This window comes from Helianthus annuus, chromosome 2 (genome assembly GCF_002127325.2).
Source record: "Helianthus annuus cultivar XRQ/B chromosome 2, HanXRQr2.0-SUNRISE, whole genome shotgun sequence".
Classification (NCBI taxonomy): domain Eukaryota; kingdom Viridiplantae; phylum Streptophyta; class Magnoliopsida; order Asterales; family Asteraceae; genus Helianthus; species Helianthus annuus.
Window position 1 is genome coordinate 71073720 of NC_035434.2, and position 14038 is coordinate 71087757.

General features: G+C 34.8%; 1 protein-coding gene across 1 annotated transcript; it reads right to left on the reverse strand.

The window, feature by feature from the left end:
* Window positions 1-11899: 11899 nt before the first annotated feature.
* Window positions 11900-13300, reverse strand: LOC110892803. The gene has a single exon (XM_022139950.1). The coding sequence runs from the start codon at window positions 13298-13300 to the stop codon at window positions 11900-11902; it is 1401 nt and encodes a 466-aa protein (XP_021995642.1).
* Window positions 13301-14038: the final 738 nt, after the last annotated feature.

The window sequence follows — 14038 nt, forward strand, 5'->3', positions numbered from 1 at the left end:
CATGTGTTTTAAAATTTGAGTGAATATTTTGGCCGCTCAAAGATTTCAGGGTGTTTGAAAGCTTCTAAAATCCATTTGTGTGAGTAGTATAATGGGAAAGTGAAATCAATTTTTTATTTCATGTGCTTTAAACACTGGTACATCATGCTTTAAAGGTGTTTTAAGTAAAGTGGCAAATTATCTTAAGCTATCCTTCTGATATGTTTTATAATATAGTATAGATATGCCATTAATCGTTGATAATTAATAAATAATTAGAAATTAAATAAGTTTTATATTTAAATGGAAACATCATAAAATGGAAACGCCATTTGTTAAATCATTAACGATTCAAAAAAAGTTGACGTTTGACGCAATTCCTTAAAGAGGCATCTTGTATTTTTATGTGTGAAATTATTCCGACATGATAATGGATAAATACAAAAAAAAAAAAATACTAGTTTTATGACTTTCTCTTATATAAAATTTAGGTTGTGGGGTGTGGTTTCATCTTCCCGACCACCCCCATCAGCCACATCACATCCATCTCACACCACCTTCCTCTCCATCTCTTAAAGGAGGTGGTGTTCCCTTTTCCCCTTCCACTCCAATCAAAACCTTTCAATCATCAACATTACATCGGGGAGATCAGTGAGATTTTCCCATTTGCACCGAATTCCAGTCACGGAGGGGTGTTACTCGTCGATGTTCAATGCCACATCAGCTCCCCGACTCCTAGCCCCTTTTCACACCTCATAGCCTTAGTACAAGTGTTCTTGAAGCTAAAATCAACGTAGAAAAGAAATAGAGTAAACTGCCAAAATGGTCCCTGAGGTTTGGTCATTTTTGCCACTTTAGTACAAAACTCAAACCTTTGGAATCTGGGTCCCTGTGGTTTCAATTTTGTTGCCATTTTCATCTAAAAGCAAATTTTAGTCAGATTTTTCAGTTAATATTCAGTTTTTTTTTGTCTTTTTCCTCTGTTTTAATAAAGGGCAAAATGGTCAGATTTTTTTTTAATTTGTTATAATAAAACGTTAAAAGACCATTTTGCCCTTCATTAAGAGAGAAAAAAGACCAAAAAGCTGGATGTTAACTGAAAAATCTGACCAGATTTTGATTTTGGATGAAAATGGCAACAAAATTGAAGCCACAAGGACCCAGATTCAAAAGGTTTGAGTTTTGGACTAAAGTGGCAAAAGTGACTAAACCTCAGGGACCATTTTGGCAGTTTAAAACTATATTTGAAAGAAGAGTAAACTGCCATTTTGGTCCCTAAGGTTTGGTCACTTTTGCCATTTTAGTCCAAAATTCAAACCTTTTAAATCTGCGTCCCTGTGGTTTCACTTTTATTGATATTTTGGTCCAAAAATTAAATCACCTGATATTTGGCTATTAAAATCTGGTTATTTTGTCTTTTTCCTTAGGGGCAAAATGGTCAATCTGTATATCTACCCATCAATAATCACACATCTTTCTTCTTCATCTTCATCTGGGTAATCCATAATCACTCTCAACTCCATTAAAGAGGCCCCCTTTTATGTTTCTGTTTCATCAATATCAAGATTACCAATATCACTCTTTTATGTTTCTATTTCATCAATTCAAGATTACCAACAGAGAAACAACATGAACCCCAAGAACTCCAATTCGATCAGATTTGTAGTCAGCAGATATAGAAATTACCAAGACTAGCAGATGTTGTCCAGAAACCAACAAATCTAAATCAGATCTGAACTACATAGCACAACGGAAAGATACGACGAATCTGTTCGATTTCTCATCATTATCACCGGCAATGATTTAATTTCATTCGAAACCGTTGAGACGCTTAACATACATCGACAATTCCAAACAGCCGATGAAATTCCAATCTTGCTGTGACAACCCTCCTAATTACATGTATCCGTACGATGAATTTAATGCTAATTAAAGTGCTTGATATCTGTGCTGAATTACGTAACTGCTTTCTGATTACTGCGTCATACTTACATGTGCTTTTAACATACTAGTCTTGTGCAGAAAAATTGACTAAATGGTCCTGTATGCTTTCCTAAGTGTTGGGAATTAAAAGTGTTACAAAAAGATATATAAAGGACACTAAAAGGAATAACTTAGCACTTTAACAAAACGGTATCTAACCGAACAACCGGACATTACCCGGAACACTAAAATATTACCAGAAACAATGTTTCACTTTTTCTGAGCTAGTTAAGGTTCCCGAGCACACTAACTCACTACATAAAGCATAAAACACTTAAACACCAAACATAACATTTTAACCTCCACTAATTGAATTATTTACCAAATAATTTTCATTTTACCCCCCCCCCTTGGGGTGTAACCGTCCCCATGGGACCCCACAACACAAAATCATTTCAAATCTTCCTTAATCTTCATAGAGATTTAACTTGATGTTGTATGGTACTTTGGGGGACATCATACCCAATGGTTAATAAGAAATTGTTGATTATAAACCCCTAGCACTCCTCATCTTCTTCATTACAACAAAACAACCTCCTTCTCTCCTCTACCAAGCTCGGCCGAAACCCCCTATATCATCACTCACCATTTTCGACCTTTGTTCATCCATCCAAACTTCTCATAAGGTGCACAAAGGTGAATAACGGAGGATGAAACTCACGGATCATCAAGGACCTCTCTAGTTTGCTTTTACCTTCTACATTTCCAAGCTTTATCTTCCCTAGCTTAAAAGCTAGTAGTAAGCTTCTTTGATCCTTATTTACTTCATGTTTATGGTGGTTAATAGTTATGCTAAGATGAAATATCAAGAACACTAAAAGATCATAAACATAAGTCTTGAACATAAAGCTAACTTGATGATGAAATAAGATGAAATCTTGATGAAATAGAGTTGTTTTGTTATGTTGTTGATTACTCGATGCTTGCTAGACGAAAACTAGTAATATGATGTTGAACATCATGGTTGAACTTGTTAAAGTAAGATTAAAAACTTAAGTTAACAAGTTAGGAGGTGATTAGTGATTTACATAAAGGAATCACCTCCATATTTCGACATAAACTTGGTAACAAAATGATTTCTTGAAAAAAAAATAAGTGAACAAAGTGAGTTGACGATCGTATGGATCCGAGGTTTACAAATGGTTTTCCTAAATAAACCAAGAGTAGAAGATGATTTTTGAAAGGTTATGACTTTTGTTAAACATACACTATTTTAGTAACAAAATAAGCGTAGAAATATTTTTAGAACAAGAAGATCCAATAAATACACATTTTTGCAAAATGAGTTTACAAGTTGTAAACATCTAAAAATCCCGAGAATGAGATTTTAACAAAAGTAAACACACTTTGGAGGGTAACTAAACCCACTAAACACCCCACTAAGTTACTACGCGTTTTTATGAAAAACCAAGTTCATGTTGTTATGTAAAGTGCATTGTTTTTTTGCACTTGACTAGTGTAATGTTGTTTAGTAACTTGTTGTTGATTGATTGAATATTTTTCCGAAAAGAAAATGATATGCTTATTAGCATGGACACCTCCATTTACAAAGGAAACTCTGACGAAATTTTCTAAAAATTCCAACACTTAGAAATTATGTTTCTAACAAGTGTTCACATATACGTTTTAACTTTGCTTTTCAAAATAAACTTCGCCATGAGTTTGTTACAAAAAAAATACAAAGTATCGGAGGTTGATTTTTACAAGTAAAATGGTTAAATATATATTTAGAATATATATTTATGCTAGAACACTTGTGTGGATACTTGTTTATTTTGTGAGATAGTTATATTATATTAGGGTAAAATAATATAACTTAACAAAGTACTTTGACGTTAGAATTGTGTGGTGCGTGATAGAAGTAATGAGTAGATAAACCGTACGTAGGATGCGTGTCATGTATGAGAATCTGATTATTATCTGCACCTTATTAGGACGTGCTTGATTTCCTGATTATTAGAGTAACTAATCTAACCGAGCAAAGCAAGGTGAGTTCACACACTTTCTAAGGTATGGGATTCCCGGTGGTTGGGAATGGGTTAAAGAATTAAAACGGAACCTACATATCCTCCTTGGGTAGGATATGTACCGCCATCCTCCATGGGTAGGATGCCAATATAAATCCTGCGTATTCTCCTTGGGTAGAATACGCACGTTCGTCCTCCTTGGGTAGGACAACAACCTTAAAACTTACTAGACAAAACTCTATCATGAAGTCCCTCATTTTATATCGACTTAATCGCCGAGGCCAATGGCGAGTGGGTCATTAGTTAATAGCGCTATTAGGTTTAACAAACATCACACCGTGCCAGTCGGACGGGCGTGTACTAATGGACTATGGCAAACTGTCAATGATGATAGACATTGACGTAGGGCACAACTTATTTTCGTTAGTAGTCAATATGGTAACGGTCTAGTGGTTCACATGGGGAAGCCCCCACTGATCATGAATATAGTTTGGGTAATAAAGAAGAAACTGGTTAATCTAATTTTCAACTATGGGGTAACCCCTACGGCAAGTAAGCCACCAAAAGACAAACCATGTTTTCGGAAATAACTTAAAACTAAATAACCAAACTTGAACTCACTCAACTTGTTGTTGACTCGTTGTTACATGCCTTACAGGTCGTTAGATGCTAATGGAGCTTGCACGAAGAGGAGGTCGTTGTGGGACAGGGACTGTTATGTCCCGTGCTAAACATTTAATCCTTATGAACTTATTAAACCTACGTTTTGGACTTTGAATTTATGAACTATGGAACTTCTGTTTTGGACTTACGTTTTATGCTTCCGCCGTTTAATCTGAACTTGGTTAACTTAAAGTTGGTTACTCTCTTTGGTCGCCAATTGTATTGTGGTTGGTTTTATTTACTTAATTACGTTGTTCAATATGATTGGTGGCTCGATCCTGGTTATGTCACGCCTCCAAGCGGTGATACTCCGCATGGTGGATTTTGGGGGTGTGACACTTGCGATCCCTCCAACTTTCCCTCACCCTGTTGCGCCACTCAATGGGATTCACTACAAACTTCATTTCCTCTTCCTCTACCCGGAGATTGTATCCAGCAACTAAATTGTCTCCGCTTTAGTTCGCCGCCTCAACACCCTTCGCTGTCTCCATCCCTCACTCTGTTTGTTTATTACTTTTTTTGTAAAATTAATCTACATTATGATGTTTTTATTAAGAATTGTATATTGTTGTGGTTAGATCTATGTTAGAATTATCAATTTGTGATGGTTGGATTGTGCAGGATGGAAATGGACCCTAGGAAGTTGTTCGTTGGTGGTTGTTGTTGGTAATCTTGAATTGATGAAATAGAAACATAAAAGAGTGATATTGGCATACCCTGATAAGAAATTGATTAAAAACTTTAAGATCTGATTATGGGTCTCAGAGGGCCTCTTTAATGGAGTTGAGAGTGATTGTGGATTACCTAGATGAAGATGAAGAAGAAAGATGAGTGATTATTGATGGGTAGATATACAGATTGACCATTTTGCCCCTGAGGAAAAAGACAAAATAATCAGATTTTATTAGCCAAATATCAGGTGATTTGATTTTTGAACCAAAATGGCAATATCAATTTGTATCCAGCAACTAAATTGTCTCCGCTTTAGGGCGCCACTCAATGGGATTCACTACAAACTTCATTTCCTCTTCCTCTACCCGGAGATTGTATCCAGCAACTAAATTGTCTCCGCTTTAGTTCGCCGCCTCAACACCCTTCGCTGTCTCCATCCCTCACTCTGTTTGTTTATTACTTTTTTTGTAAAATTAATCTACATTATGATGTTTTTATTAAGAATTGTATATTGTTGTGGTTAGATCTATGTTAGAATTATCAATTTGTGATGGTTGGATTGTGCAGGATGGAAATGGACCCTAGGAAGTTGTTCGTTGGGGGTTGTTGTTGGTAATCTTGAATTGATGAAATAGAAACATAAAAGAGTGATATTGGCGTACCCAGATGAGAAATTGATTAAAAACTTTAAGATCTGATTATGAGTCTGAGAGGGGTGGAGTTGAGAGTGATTGTGGATTACCTAGATGAAGATGAAGAAGAAAGATGTGTGATTATTGACGGGTAGATATACAGATTGACCATTTTGCCCCTGAGGAAAAAGACAAAATAATCAGATTTTATTAGCCAAATATCAGGTGATTTGATTTTTGGACCAAAATGGCAATAAAAGTGAAACAACAGAGACCTAGATTTAAAAAGTTTAAATTTTGGACTAAAATGACAAAAATAACCAAACGTCAAGGACCAAAATGACAGTTTACTCTTGAAAGAATACATACATGATATTAGAACTTGTGTAACCAAGCATACGTTATTGAAATGAATAGAAAGAAGTTTACATGTAATATCATAAGATAGTCATATAATTAATAATAATAATAAAGAAAATAAATATTATTATAATATTAATAAAATATTAAAAGTATTAAAAAATTATATATTATTAAAATATTAAAATTACTATTCATTAGCTTCTATTTTTAATATATATTTAATATTTAATTTAATATATAAATATAAATAAATATAAATATAAATATAAATATAAAGTGCCTAAATGGAAGGTCAATGTTAGTGATTAGTTTGTACCTAACGTTCTCTACTCAAAAATAAAAAAAAAAAAGTTACGTGTCGGACAAGTAGGCATGAGGGTTTTTATTTATTTTTTCTTTACCGTATGTGTATGTGATGATTTCACTTGAAATCTAAATAAAAAACATATATAAATAAATAAATAAGTGAATGTGAAGTGGAGGCGTGTGATCGGTAAACAAAATGGATTTTTGGCTCAATACCTTCGCCCAATATCCGTGAGCTACATCACGCTGGGCTTGCTAACGACTCCATAATGCCACATCAGGGCAGTGTTTAACGCCCAAACCTACTGTTATGACTTGAGACGTTAAACCATAGCAAATACATTATACATACAATACATGCAATGTGTAATTCAATTATGTAAATTTCTTAAATTCTAGCTACATTTTGACATGTCAATGTTAATCAAAAGTTCTAATGGCTAATTTACATATTCAAGCGTGAAAGTTTTTTTAAACAGTGTTCATAATTCTTGAAGAATACCTATGGATGTAAATTTATTGAAATTATACATTTATAACTGTAAATGTATACCTTTTCCCACAATTTTATAAGATCAAACTATTTTTATGCATATATAAAAAAGACATAAATCTATATGTTTTATTATTTCTACATGTTAGTCTTGAGAGAGGATTAAAAAGAGAGTTTGGTTTAGATAGGAAATGTAGAAAGCAATAACAGAATGACATGTGGCAAATAAAAAAAAACATAGGGAATGACATTTTACTCAATCTCATCTTAGGTTCTCTTTCTCTTTCCGTGCATTTTCAATGCCCATCATTTCCAAAACTCATCGTATTCAACTTTTTATTCACTATCTCTCTCTATAATCACTACATCATATTGTGACTTTTCTCATCAATCAATGATTAAAACACTCAATTAACGCGTTATTTAACTTTTTTGAAGAAACCCAATTTAATTTTATACAATTTCTCATTTCTTTTCTCGTGATTCTGAAGCGAATGACTCGATTCGGTCGATTCGATCGTTAATCGGTGTTTCTAGCATTCAAATATCGTTAATCGTTGAAGAAATCCTAAGAACCCGACTTCGATCTGTGTAAGAAATCTAAAGAATTTCGTTAATCATTGCGTTTTACGATCTGTGATTTCAAATTGCATTTTAGAAAAACACATTTTATTGTGTTTTTAGTCCATTGCGTTTTAGAAATAACACATTTTTGTGTTTTTAATTCATTACGTTTTAGAAAAAAAAACATTTTTTGTGTTTTTAGTCTATTGCGTTTTAGAACAAAGACATTTTTTTGTGTTTTTAATCCATTGCGTTTTAGAAAAAAAAAACATTTCTTTTTATTTTTTGTCAATTGCGTTTTAGAAAAAAAAAAAAGACATTTCTTTCTTTTTTTCCGTTATGTTTTAGAAAAAATGACATTTCTTTGTGTTTTTTTTTGTCAATTGCGTTTAAAAAAGACATTTTTATGATTTTAGTCTATTGCGTTTTAGAAAAAAAAAAAAGACATTTTTGTGCTTTTTGTGCATTGCGTTCTACGCATCTGGATTCCGAATTGTTTTAAAAGTATAGCAATGGTATATTCATTTTAAAGATAAAAAACACTCATTTTAATGGTGTAATTTTTATAAATATATAATGTCGTATGAAAAAGTTATTAATGTTTTAAAAATAGGGGAAATTAGAGGAGAGAAACTATTGCCTTTGATGGACTAGAATAACCTTAAACTAACCCACACGCCTCATTTTGTTTATTCAATTCCACCCATTTAATCTTAGTTCCCTCCCTTTTTTTGTTTAATTCCACATATTTAATCTTAGCCATTGAATTTAAATCTAGTGGATAAGATGGCTTTCTAACTTTCTTACCAAAACAATCTTCCTAGAATTCAACCGGGTGGATAACACGCCTCATTTTGTTTATTCAATTCCACCCATTTAATCTTAGTTCCCTCCCTTTTTTTGTTTAATTCCACATATTTAATCTTAGCCATTGAATTTAAATCTAGTGGATAAGATGGCTTTCTAACTTTCTTACCAAAACAATCTTACAGGTTCTAGTCATTGTGTTTAATCTGCTCCCCGTTGTGTTTTAATATGTTGTCCTTTGTGTTTTAATCTCTTGTTCATTGTGTTTTGGTCTGTTGTTTATTGTATTTTTAGTTTGTTGTCCATTATGTTTTTGTCTGTTGTTCATTGTGTATTTTATCTGTTGCAATTAATTGTGTTTTTGGTTAGTTTGATACTTGTTGTGTCATACGTTATGTCTATTATGTTATATGTTTATGGCTATTGTGTTTTAATCTATTGTTCATTGTGTTTTTTATCTGTTGTCATCGATTGTGTTTTTGGTCTATTTTCCTTTATGTTTTACGTCATTTCCATTGTGTAATATGCAACCGGTTTTCGAATTTTTTTTTTTTTTTTTTTTTGAAAGTATAACAATATGATACTCATATTAAAGATTAAAAGACACTCAATTTTATGGCATATTTTTCTAAACAAATGGCGTATAAAAAAGTTACGGACGTTTAAAAAACGAAAGGAAATAACATGTGACTTGTATATGCGTGTTTCTAGACATGTGACTTGCATGTTTATAATTTTTTTCTTTTTGTAGATAAAATTAACATTCTCACTTGATTTCTCGTAAAACACTTGTCACTTTATAATGGTTTCTTACATTTCTTATATTTAACCATTAAAATTTTATTCAAGATGCACCATTTTATTACTAACTAAATAAAAATCGACATCTGAAAAAAAAATTACTAACTTTTTAGAATATTTATAATATTGATATTATTTGACTGTTCCGTTTTATAAACAGAATTATTTTAGTTTTATTGATGATTAAAGTCACAACTGCAACATGTTAGATTAGGTTCATACAAAAAAGATAATTTAATAGTAAAATATTATTAAAAGTATTGTGATTTAATGAAAACTAGTAAGATTACCGTGCGCGTTGCGCACAAAAATTCAACCGGTATATGTTCGAGTCCGTTTATTACGGTATCGATAGAGTACCGACACTCAAGCAACCGCAAGAGAAGCCAAAAAGTATGTTGACACGTTTTGTATTTAGCGACGAATTGTACACATGTTTTAAAATTTATAAACCTTGGTTTCCACGAATTGTACACTCGTATCCACCCTGTGGAAAAGGAAAACGTCGAAACGCTAATAAAACTAAGTATGTTGAAACGACAAACCCAAAATTTTACAAAATGCGTATGTAAGTATTAAACGTTTTTAGTACGATACTTATGATAAGATTAAAAAAATACAGTATTTTAGAATGAGATTAAAAGAAAATACATGAAAATTAATTTTTTCATAAAATAAGATAAAATAAGATAAAATAAGATATGAGTTTCAATTAATTTGTCACGTCCGTTATTCATGTACAAGTGAAGCATTACCACTTTTATTTTTGTTTATGATATTTATAAATATGTTATAATAAGTGTTGTTCAAAACCAAATCACATACCTCTATTCATGTTATCATGTATATATATATATATATATATATATATATATATATATATATATATATATTAGTTTCTTAGAAGGTAACGTTTTATTAATTTCTTAAAAGCATTTGTTAAGAACTGGTGGTGTAATTGTGATGTAATAAATATTTTAATACAAGATTTGATCAAAGAAATTAAAGGAGCTGATCCTGAATCTTATTTATTTTGGTTTAAAATCAATACTACCTTTACCGCCCGTGGATTTAGTTTACCAAAGACCACTATCCCAACCTTTTCTATTTTGGTTCTTCTTCATCCCTTTAATCCACCACCAACCATGTCTCTTATCAACCCCTTTAATCCACAACCAACCCCTAAACCAGTTAGTCCCCCTTACAACACCAAAACTCTAGATGAACCGTTGTTTCGTTTCAAGACTCATGTCATAACTGAGACCTGTTAGGGTTCGTGAAGCGGCGACTCGACGGATGTTGCATGTTGTAGATCAGGAACGAAGGAGGCGATTCGAGTGCAAAATCGCCGCTGCCATGGCTAACCTTTTAGGGTTCCAGCGACAGCAGCGGCGACCTGTCGTCAGCGTCTCCGATTATATATACCGGCAGCCACCAACGGCTGCTCATGCGATGGTAGCTCCGGTGTTGCAGCCACTTAACAATGGCGGTCGTAGTACTCGGGTCCTCCGGCAAAGACGGTTGAGGGTGTGCTGCTCATAATCGACGATCTGAGCTGCTATGGAGGAGAGTTCGGTTTTCCGACAACGCGATTAGTGACGACGGTGGTTTTCTTGCAGTTCAACACATCGGTGGTGGCTTTTCTGAGGGTAACACCACAACTCTGACGACGGCGCTAGGGTTCAGCCGTGAACTCAGATGTCGTCAGCGGTAACAAAGTGTGAGGTTCAGATGTAGGGTTTTGAATGTTGGATGAAAGATGCAAGGATCTTGGTTGAAGCAGGTCTTTGGTGATCTCTGTTTCTTCCTTAGGCAGAAATCCCATTTCAGTTTGTTGGTTGTGCACTATCATGAAGTTAGGAAGTTCAGTGACAAATAAAGAACCTTCGATAAATGACTATTGCACCGACCAGTTGTCAATTAATACATATATATGAATAGCGTGCACGTATATGTATATATATATTGGATGGTTTATGTGCAAAGTTATTTTATGGTGTGAATCTCACTATCTCATTATGAACTGAATGCAACACTTGCATTTTAGATAATTGTACATGCGTCTATATAATTACACACCATAACTGCGTAATACATATATACCTTTTTTTTTTTTTTTGAAAAATATACTTCAATAAAACACACCTCCAACCCAAACTAGCAAAAGGCCAAACAAACACAACCACTCCCGACCCAAACGGGCAAACGGCAACAAATTACATCATGTACAGAGGATATTTACACCAGTCCCCCCATATAATATTATTACAGAAAGTTCTATTTTTAACCCACGCATAACCCCTAGATTTTAACTCCCCAATGATGTCGCCCGGACTGCATTTTCTTTGATTGAAAACCATATCGTTTCTTGCTTTCCAAATACACCAACAAGCAATAATGCCCAACCCGTAGATGATTTTCTCCGCCTTCTTACCACTCTTTATGAACTTGTGAGTATCTAGAATGTCTTTGAATTCAAAAAAGAACAACGGTGGGATGTTGCACCAAACACTGAAAGCCGACCAAACCTGCAAAGCCACCGAGCATTCAGTGAATAAGTGATCCACCGACTCCTCGCAATCGCCGCAAAAAGGACACATGACCGAGGGGATATCCACATTCCTTCTTCTTAAATTAACTCTAGTAGGAAGTATGTCTAAGTTGTCTCTTCAAGCCATAATATTGCACTTGATGGGCACCCATTTACACCAATTAAAATTAGGGGGATGACTAGTGACTCTTTCCACTATCAAAGACTTTTTGACCGCCTTCACCGAGACAACTTTCTGATTATCATCAAACCAATACCACTTGTCCTTATCGCTGGATAGACTAACATTGCTTAGAGCCTCCAGACACTCCTTCCATTCTTTTAACTCCTCTTCGAACTTTGGCTGCCTAGACCATTGCCAATCGTAAACTCTATTTTCTTGAACCGTTTCAAATCTCTCTGCAACCCTGCAAGATTTAAACAACTCCAAACCAAACAAAAGCGGCCATCGTTCCATAAAAGGAAGATCGCCCAGCCAAGAATCGATCCAAAAACGAGTCTCGACCCCATTTCCCACCTTACCCAAGATCAACCTATTTAGCCCCCTCCCATTTAATTTCAATTTATTTAATAACTTCACCACATTTTTCCAACACCCCGCGATATTACTGTTAAGCGGAAGAAAGCTCCAATGGTTGGCCTTACCATGGCAAGCTTCCACCACTTTACGCCAGAGATTATGATTTTCCACCCTAAACCTCCAGCCCCATTTAACAAGAAGAGCCTCATTAACCTCTAAGAGCCTGTTTATGCCCAGCCCTCCTATATTTTTAGGCCATGTGACCCAATCCCAAGCCACCCAGTTCATTTTATTAATATTACTAGACCCCACCCAAAGGAATTTTCTCATTTTGGCTTCAAGAGTCTTAATAACCCCAACCGGCGCCTTATATAACGAAAAATAGTATATAGGCAGACTCTCCAACACCGAATTAATCAGCGTAAGCCGACCCCCTATCGATAATGTTTTAGCTTTCCAAGCCGACAGTCTTTTATCGAAAACCTCTATAATAGGCGTCCAGTTGTTAATTCTATTCATATTACTACCCACCGAAATTCCCAAGTAAGTAAGCGGGATAGAATCCGACTTGCATCCAATCACATTACACATGTTCAAAACTTCATCATTACCCACGCCTAGCCCGTAAATGTTAGATTTTTGGAGATTGATTTTTAAACCCGATGCTAAATAAAAAATTCTCAGGCATCGGGCCACGTTCTTCACATTATCCTCCTCCCATTCCCCCAACAGGAGAGCATCGTCAGCGTAAAAAAGGTGAGAAATAATTGGAATCCCTCTCAACAATGCTTCGATCCTAGCTTTGTACAAAATGTTTGAGAGACCTTCCATGACCAGAAGGATCAGGAACGGGGATAAGAGGTCTCCCTGTCTGACTCCTTTGGAACAATTGATTTCAAAAGTAGGAGATCCGTTCACTAAAACCGAGGATCTAGCAGAAACTAGGATTCCTTCTATCCATTTACACCATAAAGCCGGAAAACCCATTTGTCTCGTCATGTCTAAAAGAAAACTCTAATTAACATTGTCGTAAGCCTTTTCAAAATCTATTTTTAAAAGGAAAGCCTTTTTTTTGTCTTTTTAATCCAAGCTATGAGCTCATTCAGCATTAATGGGCTGTCAAGAATGTACCTCCCTTTGAGAAACGCCGTTTGGTTTTCCGTGATGATGGATCCAATAACCACTTTGAGACGATTTGCCAGAATCTTAGAAATAGTTTTGCTTATCACCCCGATCAGATTAATCGGTCGGTACTCTCTCAGGCCCACCGGATCCTTATTTTTCAGAATAAGAGTTATGAAAGAAGAGCTACATCCCACCGCGATAGAGCCTTTGCTGTAAAAGGAAATCATCAAGTTATAAAAACCCAATTCAAATAAATTCCAATACCTTTTGATGAATTTGAAGTTGAAACCGTCTGGCCCAGGAGCTTTGTCAAAGCCACATTCAAACACAGCACATTTGATTTCTTCTTTGCTGAAAGGAACTGTCAGAGACGCCGCATCAGCCTCCGATAGCCGCCTAACGTTATGGCATATGAGTTTAGGTCTATCCCTTATTTTTTCCTCGAACGCCCTTTTGAAGAATCCCATAATCTCTTTTTGATCAAAGAAGGTTTAGTGATCCACGCGTCTTCAATCATAATCCCAGGAATATTATTGAAAGCCCTTCTACTTTTTATGTACCCATGAAAGAACGCTGAATTTTCATCCCTTCCAAATCCCATCTAACTCTGGC

What these genes read in the sequence shown, in the direction of transcription:
- LOC110892803 (XM_022139950.1), bottom strand. Translation starts at nt 13,300, where the DNA reads ATGACGAGACAAATGGGTTTTCCGGCTTTATGGTGTAAATGGATAGAA.